Source organism: Centroberyx gerrardi, chromosome 13 (genome assembly GCF_048128805.1).
Source record: "Centroberyx gerrardi isolate f3 chromosome 13, fCenGer3.hap1.cur.20231027, whole genome shotgun sequence".
In the NCBI taxonomy this organism is placed as follows: domain Eukaryota; kingdom Metazoa; phylum Chordata; class Actinopteri; order Beryciformes; family Berycidae; genus Centroberyx; species Centroberyx gerrardi.
Window position 1 is genome coordinate 28,186,579 of NC_136009.1, and position 14,146 is coordinate 28,200,724.

Genomic DNA, 14,146 nt, shown 5'->3' on the forward strand with positions numbered 1-14,146 from the left:
CTTTTTGTTACCATTGCTCTTATCTTTAGTTCCCTGGATTGAGCAGCTCTTCAGTGCTCCTTTTGAAAATAATTTTGATTGTATGTTTGAAGTGCCGGCACCTCACTACAATAGACAGGTTTCCATTTCGATTGTAGGTATTTACCTGATGTTCTTATCCACGCTGATTTACAATGAGTGCAACAGTAGAATAAGCTTCAATTCCTACATCACCAATATCACAAGCAGCTAACAGTAAGGAGGTCAAGGGTCAGAGCCATGGCACCCACATAATAGATGGACAGAGGAAAAAAAGAGAAAGAAAAAAGTACAACAACAAGAAAGGTTCAAGGTTCAACTTTATTTGTCCTTAAAGTGGGCAAAAAACGTATTTGCAGCCAGATGTTTTTGCAAAGGTATACAAAAACATAAACCATTAAAGTTGCAAAAGAACTGTTTAGCACACCAAATGCGATGTAGCAATTAAAAGACAATTAGCTACAGTTATGACGATTTACATGAAATTTTCCTTGCATTAAAATGTATTGTCACAGCATTTTCAGTGCAAGTAGACAATGAAGATATGGGAGAGGAGGGCCTGAAGTATTTAATCAAGAGAGAATCAGTGAAAAGTTTAGTGAGAAAAAAGTTAGTGAGACGCTGGAGGCTTCTGAAGCGGTTCAGAGCCAAGCTGAAGAACGCGAAGAGCCCAAAGCATTTTAATGGTATTACTATTATGCCATTATTATATTCCAAGGCTCTAGGCATGTTCTTAAGTTCTGCAACAACAAAACCGCAATGTCACACGGTTTGCCTGTGAATATCATGCCTTAATTTTCCTCTTTTACCTTTTTAACCATGTAGTTCATTAGGAGTGAAAACGTAATCTAAACCAACTACAGAAAAAAAACCCACAAGGATTTATGGGCATGAGGAGACAGATGTCGACATCTGACAACCAGCAGTTCCTCATGCTTGGAAAGCCTGGCAATACAAAATGTCAAAAAAGTCTGGACTGATGCTCATTTTCAGCTATTTCTTCATGTATTCTTAACTGGTATGAACACCAGAGAAGAAGAGACAGGAAGTTACAGGAATCAGATGGTCTTGACTGACCAATAAACAAGCGACTTACGATTCATGTGACTTTTGTTTACAAGCTCTGGTTGGCTTCTAATTCGGTAGTGTGAAGCAAAGTGAACAAACCAAATACATAAATGCAGCATGTAAACTTTTCCATTATTTCCCCCCCAAAAAACAACTGTAGGTGTGATTACACCCTAAAACTGTTGTAAAAGGTGGACGCCTGTTGATTCCTGTTATTACGCAGCAGTGTTGGATTTCCAAGGAAACACCCTAAGATGTTAGAAGCTGGATTTTTTTCCACCACCCTCTCATAAATGCTTCTCCACAGCTGTGTTGTCTGGATGGGAGGGTGTCTTGTTGTATTGTCTGCTCCCAGGGCTAGAGTTAAGGTTAGGGTTTCTCCAAGGTGTTCCCCACCCATAACCACTTTCAGCACGTCACCTATCTGGACAATGTTTCCTGAATGACCCTTGACCTCTCGTTCCCGGCCGCTGACAGAGGTTAAGTAAGACGCATTCCCCGTTGTGACGGTCTTTAAGCTCCTCAGGGTCAAACAGGCTTTAGCGTGAGGAATGAGCTCCACCTCTGAAGGGTCTGTCATCGGCCCACCTTTCCGAATGCCCTGACTTAAGTATGGAGAAGACACATTAACGTGAATGTAGGTCGACTTCTGGCTCCGGCCTCGACCTTTCATGTCAAGGATTTATTGGAGAATAGTTGACATGTAGGTGTTGATTTGGAGTGTGAGACTTGACTTAAGTTTAATCTTACTCTTGAGTGATGACGGGCTGCTGACAGGTTTAGCTGTTAGGTAACCTCTCCATCTCATTCTATCTTTAATTTACTCATTACTTTTTAATCACAAGTTAGACTTGTGATTAAAAGAAAACCTCGCTTCTGCTAATTTCTTCATGAACTGCTTCTCTGCTTTTCTCTGCCCTAACCAAAAGAGCAGATCCTTGGAGCAATGTGCAATGTGATTATGAAATGAGGTTGTTTTTTGCCTTTTTTATTTTCGCATTTATATGGTTCTTGCAATGATTTATTTTCATCTATACTTTTCAGTCTAATTTGATTAATGGTTGGTTGGTTAATTTTCATACGGTGAATTGTCACAAGTGCCTGTAAGAAACAAAGATTTATTTTTCCATATTGAATTCCCTATTTTGCTACTTCTTTAATCCAGAGTCTGACACTGGGACTCACTGTTAGCTGCTGTCTCTTGCAGTAGAGTTAGTGATGAAACCATGCTTTTGCTTCAAAGTTGATAACCTCACTTCCTTTGTGTGGGTAGTGTGACAGCTTATGAAACACTAAGTTCCCTCACTGAGCCACGACAAAAGAGGGAGACACATGGGTTCAAGCTGAAAGATGTCTAAATTTATTTACAAAAATCCATACAAAGATTAACGAAACTCCAATGGGGGTATGTTCATCAGTACAATCAGTGGTGTAAATATTGTGGGGGTGTTGTATGGTGTGACCTGAAAGAAACAAAGGTAACAAGGTAAGAAGTTGTAATGCTCACCCATAAATAGTGGTGAATTCACAGAGATGAAACTACTACTAAATCTCCTGAACCTCTGTGAGTTGAACAAATAAGTTATTTCATACAAGTTAAGTTAGTGAACTTATTTAATGGACTTAGTAGGGATGGGAAATGATGATCCTGAATTGGAGGCATTGAATATGTAAGGCTTTTTGAACATATTACTATTAACAAAACATTGATTCAACCTATATCAAATTCATGAAAGCTTTTGCATTTGCTGTTCGAAACACCCGGTGTCTGGTAGCTCTCACCTGGGAAAAATCCTGGTTTATTTGGAATAAACAGAAGTAAACTGGGTAATTAGCATGAGCAGCAATAACCACCATGGCTGAACAGGCAAAGAAAAGAGCGTCACCTACAGAAACTTAATCATAAACAGAAAATTCAAGGAAAAAGACGCCACAGTACTGGACACTGATTTACAGGTGATCTCTGGGAACGGCAGTGCAGAAACACCACAGCAATGACCGCTTAGCAACAAAAATCGAGACAAAATGAAAAAAAAAAAGTATAAAACAGAATCTCAGACATTGATTCTTTAATACCTCTACTTAAGCTTACACAACTCAGCAGTGGCTCTGACACCAAGCCAAAATCCAGGATGGAGAGGCTGAGTGAATGTGGTCTGGACTCTGTGGAGGAGAGTCATGGTTTCAGAGACTCTGTAGAAGGACAGAATACCTTCCCTGTGATCCAGGTACACTCCTACTCTGGAGGACAGAGGGCCTGGGATGGGAGTTTTGATATTGTTATGTCTGAATTGATAACTATTGTTGAAATACTGTAATGCCCAAGACTTGTCATTGTATCCAAATCCACATTTATTCCCTCTTCTGCTAATATCCTTATATGCAACTGCTATTGAAACTCCCCACCCACTCCACTCCACCTCCCAGTAACAATGTCCAGTCAGACCCTCTCTACTCAGGACCTGATACCATTTAATGAATCTGTCTGAGTAACTAGAATATAACTGTTCTTCCGTCATAAATGCTGCTTTTCTGTTCCCCTCAGATAATGACAGATGTGCGTCTGCTGTGTTTGGATCCAGTGTGATTTGACGTGAATATTGTAAGAATTCAGCTCTGGTCTTGGGCTCTGGTTGTGGCAGTAAAACATCCACTTCAGTCACTGTCAATGAGATCTTAGGCCATTCCTCTGTAAGAATGCCCTGTAGTTTATCTCTGGCCTCTGACACAGCTGCAGTCACATCCTCAAAGTAGCGCAGAGGACGGATATTGGTGCCGGGTGAGTCTGTAGATTCACTGAGACGTGACAGCGAGGGGTAATTGTGTAGAAAATGGGTGTGATCCTCTGTGTGTGAGAGCTGCTCCAGCTCAGCGTCTTTCCTCCTCAGCTCAGCAATCTCCTGCTTCAGCTTCTCCTGAAGTTCTTCGGCCCGACTCGCTTCCGCTTTCTGCCGGGATCTGATCTGCTCCTTCACATCAGAGCTTCTTTTCTCAATGAGACGGACCAGCTCAGTGAAGATCTTCTCACTGTGCTCCACTGCTTTATCAGCAGAGAGATTGATAGCCTCCACCTCCTGTTGAAGCACCTTCACATCTTTCTCTCTGTCCTGTATTCTCTTCTGGTGTTTTTGCCGACTCACCCCGAGCTCTTTCTGCCTCTCAGTCCATTCTGCTGCAGCTGAGACTGTGTCGTGGCCTTTATGTTCATCCATGGAGCAGAGATAACAGATACACTGCTGATCAGTACGGCAGAAAATCTTCATCACCTCATCATGACGAGAGCAGATGTTCTCCTGAAGCTTTATGTTGGCTTCGACCAGCTTGTGTTTCTTTAATGGAGGTGCATCATAGTGAGGCTGGAGGTGCTGCTCACAGTAAGAGGCCGGACACACCAGACAGGACTTGAGGGCTTTCAGCTTTCTCCCAGTGCAGACATCACAGGCCACATCTCCAGGTCTGGCATAGCAGCGATCAGGAGGAGCAGCTTGGAGTCCTGTCTTCTTCAAGTCCTCCAGTAACTCTGCTAACATGGTATTTTTCACCAGGACAGGCCTTGGTGTGAAGGTCTGTCTGCACTGGGGGCAGCTGTGGATTTTCTTCTGATCCTCTTCATCCCAGCAGCTTTTAATACAGCTCATGCAGTAGCTGTGCCCACAGGGAATAGTCACCGGATCCTTCAGTAGATCCAGACAGATCGAACAGCAGAATTTTTCCCCGTCTAGCTGAATTCCTTGCTGCGCCATTTCACTTCTCAGTAACAGTGTGTCAGATAGTTTCTATCAACAGTTTATGCTCCGATCCAAACCAAAAATCTGTTCCTTTACTTCATGATCATTTGCTGATCTGTAGTGAATGGGTTCGCCAGCTCTTGCACTTCACAACATGTTTACACCCATCTTTAAACTGGCAGATCTGTGAAAGGGGAGGGAACAGGAAATATCTGGTCAGAATGGAACTGGCTGTGTTTGAGACCAGGAAGAAGAGGGAGGGGTTATCAGACTTTGCTTTATTCCAGGAAGAGGAGCGGTTTGAAAGAGGCAGTGTGTGTTTAGCCCTCGTTTACAATATGAAGTGAAGATTATGACAAATAAAAATGGAATAGTTAAACTTAAAAAACACTTTTTGCTCACAATGCACAGTTGAAACTAACACTGCAGCAAATCCCATTAGCTGAAAGTGTTGACCCAATCCTCTCATCATTTAGTATAGTTTGGTCTGTTTTGAGCATCTGTGCCACAGACTTGGTTGTGATTTGGTTCAAGTTATCTTCGATCGCCTCGTCACCACAGTCAGAAACAGTCACGTCAGCCTGTAGTGCAGGAGATATTATGTGGAAAATTATTATGCTTTTATCATATTTGTTTTTGATGAAAGTTAATACACATTATTAATTGTGAACAGTGCCTTGACATGCTCAAGTAGACAAATATTGAAAATGTTATTTGTGACATTAACAGACGTATCCCCCTGAGATTTGTTAGATTAGGGATAGTAAAAGGTTAATTTTGCAGTCTTGGCAATACATATATTTTGAGTTTCAAAGTGGACCAGTTCTTTACATACACTTGTAAGACAGATATTATGCATAAAAAGCGAATTTTAAGGTATATATATAGGAGCCATTATTATTCTTTTCACGTTTTTGTATCACTAGGGGGGGCAGTATAGCTAAGTTGCACCCCAGGTGTAAAGATATAGGTAGGGCTGTCCGGTGATCAGGAAGTGAGGCTTGGGTGATGAGATCACACGGGCTTTACCACTCACACACTCAGCACTATCACACACTCCGCTCTTAACAATTTTATGACTAGGTAGGTAGATAGTTTATTGTCCTCGAGAGGAAATTCTTTCCACAGTCAGGTGCAGAAAATGCATGTACAAAATGTACATGTCAATTTGGGCAAGTTTGCAATATCCACTCTGCTACATCGGAGACATCAAGACTTCAACTCCAGGTAATTCATCCACTTCAACTTTTGTTACATCACTGCACTCAACAGTAAGCTATTCATTTGGAAATTGTAAGGACGCGCGTCAAAAACAAGGTTTCACCACCCAGCCTAAAGTGAATAATTAACGTTGGCAAGATAGCCGCTACAGTATATGACAAACATATTATCCATCATCTGTTACTGCCCCTAACCTTAACTCTAGATGACCAACATTACAAGCAACCAATAGTAAGAAGTAGGGTTAGACCAATATTTGTTAAATATTGGATATCGGTAAGTCAGCATAGTCCACCTCTGATATGACGGGGGTTCCTCCCTGACCACAGCTACAGGAAAACCGACTGTAAAACCTGCAACATCTAATTTTTTTGCACATTTTATCAATTTGTTTAATGCTTCAATTCTAAATGAATTCCTCTTGTAAATGTATCCCAGAGTTTCTCTACCATTAAATAGGGTCACCCTGCCTTAAAGAGCTGCTAACACTGAAAGAATTTCATTAGTCTGGTTTCTATGGAGCGTTTTAGTGTCCCATGACAGTCTAAATGCTGTTTCAGAGGCTTTTCCACCCTGGCAAACACAAAATATTGAGGAAAACACTGAACACTTGTAAAAATGGAACATTTTAAAGATGGTGACTATCGGCACAAAATATCTTCCGGCAGCTTCAATACAAAAAAACAATATGTGTATCCGTCAAAATCCCATACTGGTCAGACCCTAATGTGATTTTTGTCTCCATTTATTTTAGAGCTTTATTTTGATCCACATTTTTCCTTCTAATTTATGTTCTCGGTTAGTTCACAATTCTTTTGACATTTTATGGTGAATAATTATCTTCCAAAATTGTGACAATTTGATTGCTCTTTGTTCCTTTTATAACTATACACTCTGAAAAATGTCAATAAAAACCGCTCTGTGCCTGTAAGAAGCCAAGATTATTTTTTTTTTCCATATTGAGTTCCCTACTTCTCTGCTTCCATGTTGGGGTTTTGAACCCATATCTCCCTCTGCTCTTCTTTAATCCAGAGTCTGACACTGGGACTCCCTGTTAGCTGCTGTCTCTTCAGTGGAGTTAATGATGAAACCATGCTTTTGCTTCAAAGTTGATAACCTCACCTCCTTTGTGTGGATGGTGTGACAGCTTATGAAACACTTAAGTTTCCACACTAAGAATAAACTGATACAAACAGATGACTAGGTGTCATGATCTGGCTCATGAGCCATGACAAAAAACCAAGAGACCCAGGTTCAAGTCGAAAGATATCTACATTTATTTACAAAAATGCATACAAAGATTAGCAAAAGTACAAAGTGGTATGTTCATCAGTACAATCAGTGGTGTAAATCGTGTGGGGCTGTTGCATAGTGTGAACTGATGCACCTGCACTGAACCTGCACTGGTTAGCGGCTCCAGCTCCGCCTACCAGGTACCTACAGGGGAAGACATGCAACACACACACACACACACACACACACACACACACACAACAAGCCCTATCAGACAGCTGGAGGGCCGTCACATTTGGTAAGAAGGTGTAATGCTCACCCAAAAGAAAAGTGGTGAACTCGCAGAGATGAAACTACCACCAAATTTACTGAACCACAGTAACCCTTTAAATTACAGGCCATTAATTAAACAGTAATGAAATATGTAAGTAATATCCAAGTAAAATGGATAGATGTAATAACTAGTCATAGCATTTAATGACTGGTAATTACTGAAAAAAAACAAAGGTGCTTTTTGTTTTACCAGTAATTGTAGTAATTGTGTCTGGTAGCTCTTTCCTGGGAAAAATACTCTGCTGCACATGAAGTCAAGCGTTTAACGTTACCGATTCGTTTGGAATGAACAGCAGAAGATCTGGGTAGCTGGCGTGAGCAGCGATAGCCACCATGGCTGAACAGACAAAGAAAAGAGCACCACCTGCAGAAATTCAAAATTCATCAACATAAAATTTAAGGAAAAAAACATCACAATACCGTCCACATTGTTTGATTGACTGGTGATGTCTGGGAAGTGCAATGCAGAAACACCACAGCAATGAGTGCTTAGCAACAAAGATAGAGACAAAATAAAAAAAACGTATAAAACAAAATCTCACACATTGCTGCTTTAATACGTCCTGTCTACTTGAGCTTACACAACTCAACAGTGGCTCTAACACCAAGCCAAAATCCAGGATAGACAGGCTGAGTGAATGTGGTCTGGACTCTGTGGAGGAGAGTCATGGTTTCAGAAATGCTGTAGAAGGACAGAATACCTGCTCTGTGATCCAGGTACACTCCTACTCTGGAGGACCGAGGGCCTGGGATGGGAGTTTTGATATTGTTATGTCTGAATTGACAACTATTGTTGAAATACTGTAATGCCCAAGACTTGTCATTGTATCCAAATCCACATTTATTCCCTGTTCTACTAATATCTTTATATGCGACTGCTATTGAAACTCTCCACCCACTCCACTCCACCTCCCAGTAACAACGTCCAGTCAGACCCTCTCTACTCAGGACCTGATGCCACTTAATGAATCTGTCTGAGTAACTAGAATATAACTGTTCTTCCGTCATAAATGCTGCTTTTCTGTTCCCCTCAGATAATGACAGACGTGTGTCTGCTGTGTTTGGATCCAGTGTGATTTGACGGGAATGTTGTAAGAATTCAGCTCTGGTCTTGGGCTCTCTTGGTTGTGGCAGTAAAACATCCACTTCAGTCACTGTCCATGAGATCTTAGTCCATTCCTCTGTAAGAATGCCCTGTAGTTTATCTCTGGCCTCTGACACAGCTGCAGTCACATCCTCAAAGTAGCGCAGAGGACGGATATTGGTGCTGGGTGAGTCTGTAGATTCACTGAGACGTGACAGCGAGGGGTAATTGTGTAGAAAATGGGTGTGATCCTCTGTGTGTGAGAGCTGCTCCAGCTCAGCGTCTTTCCTCCTCAGCTCAGCAATCTCCTGCTTCAGCTTCTCCTGAAGTTCTTCGGCCCGACTCGCTTCCGCTTTCTGCCGGGATCTGATCTGCTCCTTCACATCAGAGCTTCTTTTCTCAATGAGACGGACCAGCTCAGTGAAGATCTTCTCACTGTCCTCCACTGCTTTATCAGCAGAGAGATTGATAGCCTCCACCTCCTGCTGAAGCACCTTCACATCTTTTGCTTAATTGCAGACTCACCCCAAACTCTTTCTGCCCCTTAGTCATTTCTGCTGCAGCTGAGACTGTGTCATGGCCTTTATGTTCATCCATGGAGCAGAGATAACAGATACACTGCTGATCAGTACGGCAGAAAATCTTCATCACCTCATCATGATGAGAGCAGATGTTCTCCTGAAGCTTCATGCTGGCTTCGACCAGTTTACATTTCTTTAATGGAGCTACATCATAGTGAGGCTGGAGGTGCTGCTCACAGTAAGAGGCTGGACACACCAGACAGGACTTGAGGGCTTTCAGCTTTCTCCCAGTGCAGAAATCACAGGCCACATCTCCAGGTCCGGCATAGCAGCAATCAGGAGGAGCAGCTTGGAATCCTGTCTTCTTCAGTTCCTCCACCAGAATTTCTTGCTGTGCCATTTCACCTCTCAGTAACAGTGTAAGATTCACTTGCTCTCAACAGATAAAACTTGTGCCCTGATTTAAACCAAAAAACTGTTCCTTTCTCTCATGTTCATTTGCTAATCTGCAGTGAATGGGCTTGTCAGCTCTTGCACATCTCAACATGTTGATTACACTCATCTTTAAACTGGCAGATCTGTGAAAGGAGAGGGGAAAAATAAATATTTGCTTTGCTTTATTCCAGGAAGAGGAGAGGCAGTTTTAAAGAGCCAGTGTGTGTTTAGCCCTCCTTTAAAATATGAAGTGAAGATTTTGACAATAATAAAAATAAATTAAAATCAATTTAAATAAAATAAATTAAATTTAAAAAAAAATCAGTAAAAATGGAATAGTTAAACACTTTTTGCTCACAATACACGGTCGAAATTAACACTGCAAAGTTGAACAATCCCATTAGTTGAATGTGTTGACCTAGTCCTCTCATCATTTACTATCGTTTGCTCTATTTTTAGCCTTTGTGCCACAGACTTGGTTGTGACTTGGTTCAAGTAATCTATGATCATGTCATCATCACAGTCAGAAACCGTCATGCCAGCCTGTGGTGCAAGAGACATTGATCATGTGGTAAATAATTATGTTTTTATCATATTTGTTTTTAATGAAGTTAATACACACATATATTAGTAATTGTGAACAGTGCCTTCATGTAGAAAAAATCTGAAAATATTATCTGTGCTATTATTTAAAGCTACACTAAGCAATTTTTTCTGACCACTAGAGGGTAACAGCACCCGCGCTAGCTGGGGCTTCCGGCACTGGGATGCCGGCGCCGCCTGCTGCCTACTTCCAGCAACCGCAGCAGCTTGCTCTAGCCGGGGCTTCTGGCACCGGGATGCCAGCGCCCCCTGCTGCCTACTTCCAGCAACCGCAGAAGCTTGCTCTAGCCAGGGCTTCTGGCACCGGGATGCCGGCACCCAGCTTTCCTCAACAGCTCTTGCTGCAGCAAGTTCCTGCTGCACCTAACTCTGGTCTTCTCTCTCAACCCATTCCGGCCCAGCAGGCAACCGTCAACTTCACCTTGTCTACGGCTAATCCTCCCATTCGTCCTCCTTACACCTTTGCCTCCCGTCCTTCTCCGGTTTCCGCTAATCTATGTAAACAAATCATCGATGGTAATTACATAGATCTTGCACTCCTTCTCATGCCTTCCCTCCACCAACCACCCGTCGATAGATTCCTTGAAGGACACGAAGGCACCCTTCTCCACCTGAAAGGGGGAACACCCACCTGTTCCAGAGAGCTTACACCCGCCGAGTTTGCCTATACCTTCTCTCTCTACAGAGACGTTCTTTGTTCGCAATTTCCCATCCGCCGCCAGGAACTGGACGATTACATGGCCACCATCCTTAATCTGGCACTCCGTTTTGGAGGCAACAGTTTCTATCAATATCACATCCATTTCACCTCCGAAGCCGCCGCCCGCCTTCTGCAATACAATGAAGCCACATACTGGGGTGCACTCGACACCAAAACTTATTGTCGCATCTTCGCTGCCTGTGCAGCCCTTACATGCCCCCTTTGTGGAGCCCCATCTCACCCAGCCTCTTCCTGCTCCATCCCCGCCCGCGCTGAGCCACATCAAAACCGAACTAGGGCTTCAGCTTTCTCTCGCTTGTCGTCAGCGGCCCCACCAGCACCCATACTTCCAAAGCCAGTTTCACCTTCCCCATAACCAACGGCATCGATAAAAAAGGCAGGCCCATCATGCACCAAGGAGGTCGCACCATATGCAATAACTTCAACGATACCGGTTGCAACATGTCCCAGTGCCGCTTCCTCCACGTCTGCTCCTTCTGTGGTGGTGGCCATGCCCGCCCTGCGTGCCCGCACAACCCCACTCCGCAGAAGTTAGGTAGGCACCTTTCAATACCTATTAACATCCCTGCCTTGGCAGCGGCACTTCGTAACCACCCCGATCCAGCTTTTGTCAAGTTCCTCCTAAACAGATTTAAAGAAGGTTTCCACCCCGGAATTTCCACACAACCTTCCATCTCTTTTGAGTCCAAAAATCTTCAGTCGGCCACAAATGAGCCAGAGTCAGTTGACCACCTGCTCGCCAAGGAAGTTAAAGAAGGCTTCATGATCGGCCCATTTGCTCATCCTCCTTTTCCTAACTTCCGCATCAGCCCGCATCAGGAAATACTCCGGAAAGAAACGCATCATTATCGATCTTTCAGCACCCCACGGCAGTACCATCCCCAGCATTAATAGCTTGATTCCGAGCGAGGACTTCTCCCTTCACTACACCACCATCAACCACGCCATTGCCCTCATCAAACTCGCCGGCAAAGGTTCATGGCTCTCAAAAGCGGACATCACCAGTGCCTTCAAGGTTCTCCCTATCCAACCTGACTTCTGGTGGTTCTTCGGCGTCCGCTGGCGAGGTGCATATTACTTCGCAGTCAGGCTCACTTTCAGTTGCAAAAGCAGCCCTAAACTCTTCGACACCCTGATCTCCAATTTCCTCCTTGCCCCGTGCTGCTCCAAACGCCAACTTCTCTCCCTCCTAGGCCACCTCAACTTCGCCCTACGCATCATCCCACAAGGGCAGGCCTTTATCTCTCACCTGCTATCCATTGCTTCTTCCATCCCGTCTCTCTTGACCTCCATCTCCCTGGACAGTCCAAGCCACGCCGAACTCCATCTGTGGCTCAACCTCCTTGCCAACTGGAACGGGATCACCTTCTTTTATGACGACCAACTGACTCACTGGAAAAGTTTCTGTCACTTTCATGTCCAGCATAACATAACCTTCCCGTCGTTCGATCTCGTCACCCTGACTAGTTTCATTACCCACGCCCATTCCGTGATGGCCATCAAAACACACACCATCAAAGTTTATCTTAGCAGCATCAGCTTCTTCTCCAAACTCATAACCGGCGGTCCGAGCCTAGCCTCCAGCCATCCTCAGATAACTTCACTCCTCAAAGGACTCCTACGTCAAGAGCCAGCTAAAAATCCTCGCCGCCTTCCTCTTACTGCCGACTTGCTGTCAGTCTGCATCCACACCATCCGCTCCGGATATGGCACTCCCCATGTTGCTCGAACCCTAGAAGCCATGTTCCTGCTCGCTTTCTTCGGTTTCCTCAGATGCTCTGAATTCACCGCCTCAACCATCCACTTCGACCCACGCCGCCACGCTTGCATTTCAGACTTGTCTTATTTCTCAGAAGACACCATGGTATTCCACCTAAAGCAAACCAAAACCAATCAATCCGGTCAGCCTACGCCCGTCTTCTACTTCAAAGTCCAATCGCCGCTGAATCCCTTCGAGACCCTTGCAGACTACTTGTCGTTCTGGAAATCCCAGAGCATAATGTCTAGATCCTTTCTTCGTCTCCGAATCCGGACAAGTGGCTACTCGATTCTGGTTCCACCATCACCTCCGCCACGTACTCTCCTCGTCCGCCATTTCTCCCGTTCACTATTCCGGACACTCCTTCAGGATCGGAGCCGCCACTTCAGCCTCCTGCAACGGCATCCCAGAACACTTCATACCACTCATGGGCCGTTGGTCCTCCCAAACATATCACCGCTACATCCGTTCAGATCTCAAAGATCTCAGATCCGCTCAATCTTATCTCATCAAGTAACTGGAGGTTTTGGGGGTCCGTCGTCGCCCGGGCGCTGCGGCGGATTCCCTACGAAGCCTCCCCACAACGCATTCAGCAAGCAGAAACTACGCTCATCAATCTCGCAGGACCACACCTCAACCGCGCCTCTTCCTGCATCCCTTAAATACCAACATAACCCTCTCTTCCCCTTTCGCATTCTGCGCCCCTCCCCCCCACCCTTTTCTTTCTTCCTGTTCTTCCTCTCCTTCCTCCCCCTCGTAGGGTCCTGAGGGGGTCCGTCGCCGCCCGGGCGCTGTGGCGGATTCCCTACGAAGCCTCCCCACAACGCATTCAGCAAGCAGAAACTACGCTCATCAATCTCTTTTTCCAATAAATCATTTAAACGCATCTTGTTGATGGTGTGGTCCTTGCTAGTGAATGCTGTTTGGATTCATTGGGGAGCATCCTCAAGAGAGAGCAGAGCCTTTTCTGCCAAATACAACTGTATAACCATTAGCGCTATATGGTCCAATCTCCTTTGACGTAAGTGTCTCTGACTGAACTACTGGAATGCCTTCCCAGAAGAGTGGAGGCTGTTATGACAGCAAAGGGGGAACTGACTCGGGATGCGTACCGCATTCAGTTCTGTGTTCCCCACTCCCCATGTGGGTCTGATCTCCCTGGAGAGTATCTGTCCAATCAGTTGTCAGAAATACATGTCAATCTATGATTACATCACAGCTGGATACTGTTACTAACACATCTGAGTTTTGAGCAAATTGTGGAATTTTAAGTTTTACTTTTGCTTTCACAACGGGAGACTGTGTCGGATTGACTACAATGCTACTGCTCTAGTGGTTTGTGCATCTCCAAATGACAAACATGACTTGATGCGCACATTAGGTGTATTAGAGAAGAGCTCTCGTCACTCTGTAATCACACTG

The 14,146-nt window shown here is 44.2% G+C and overlaps 1 protein-coding gene and 1 pseudogene across 1 annotated transcript; both read right to left on the bottom strand.

Moving 5' to 3' along the window:
• Positions 1–2,423: 2,423 nt before the first annotated feature.
• On the bottom strand, positions 2,424–4,829 carry LOC139909954 (tripartite motif-containing protein 16-like). Its single transcript, XM_071897132.2, has one exon. The coding sequence runs from the start codon at positions 4,827–4,829 to the stop codon at positions 3,165–3,167; it is 1,665 nt and encodes a 554-aa protein (XP_071753233.2). The 3' UTR covers positions 2,424–3,164.
• Positions 4,830–8,030: 3,201 nt separating this feature from the next.
• On the bottom strand, positions 8,031–9,606 carry LOC139930054 (tripartite motif-containing protein 16-like; annotated as a pseudogene).
• Positions 9,607–14,146: the final 4,540 nt, after the last annotated feature.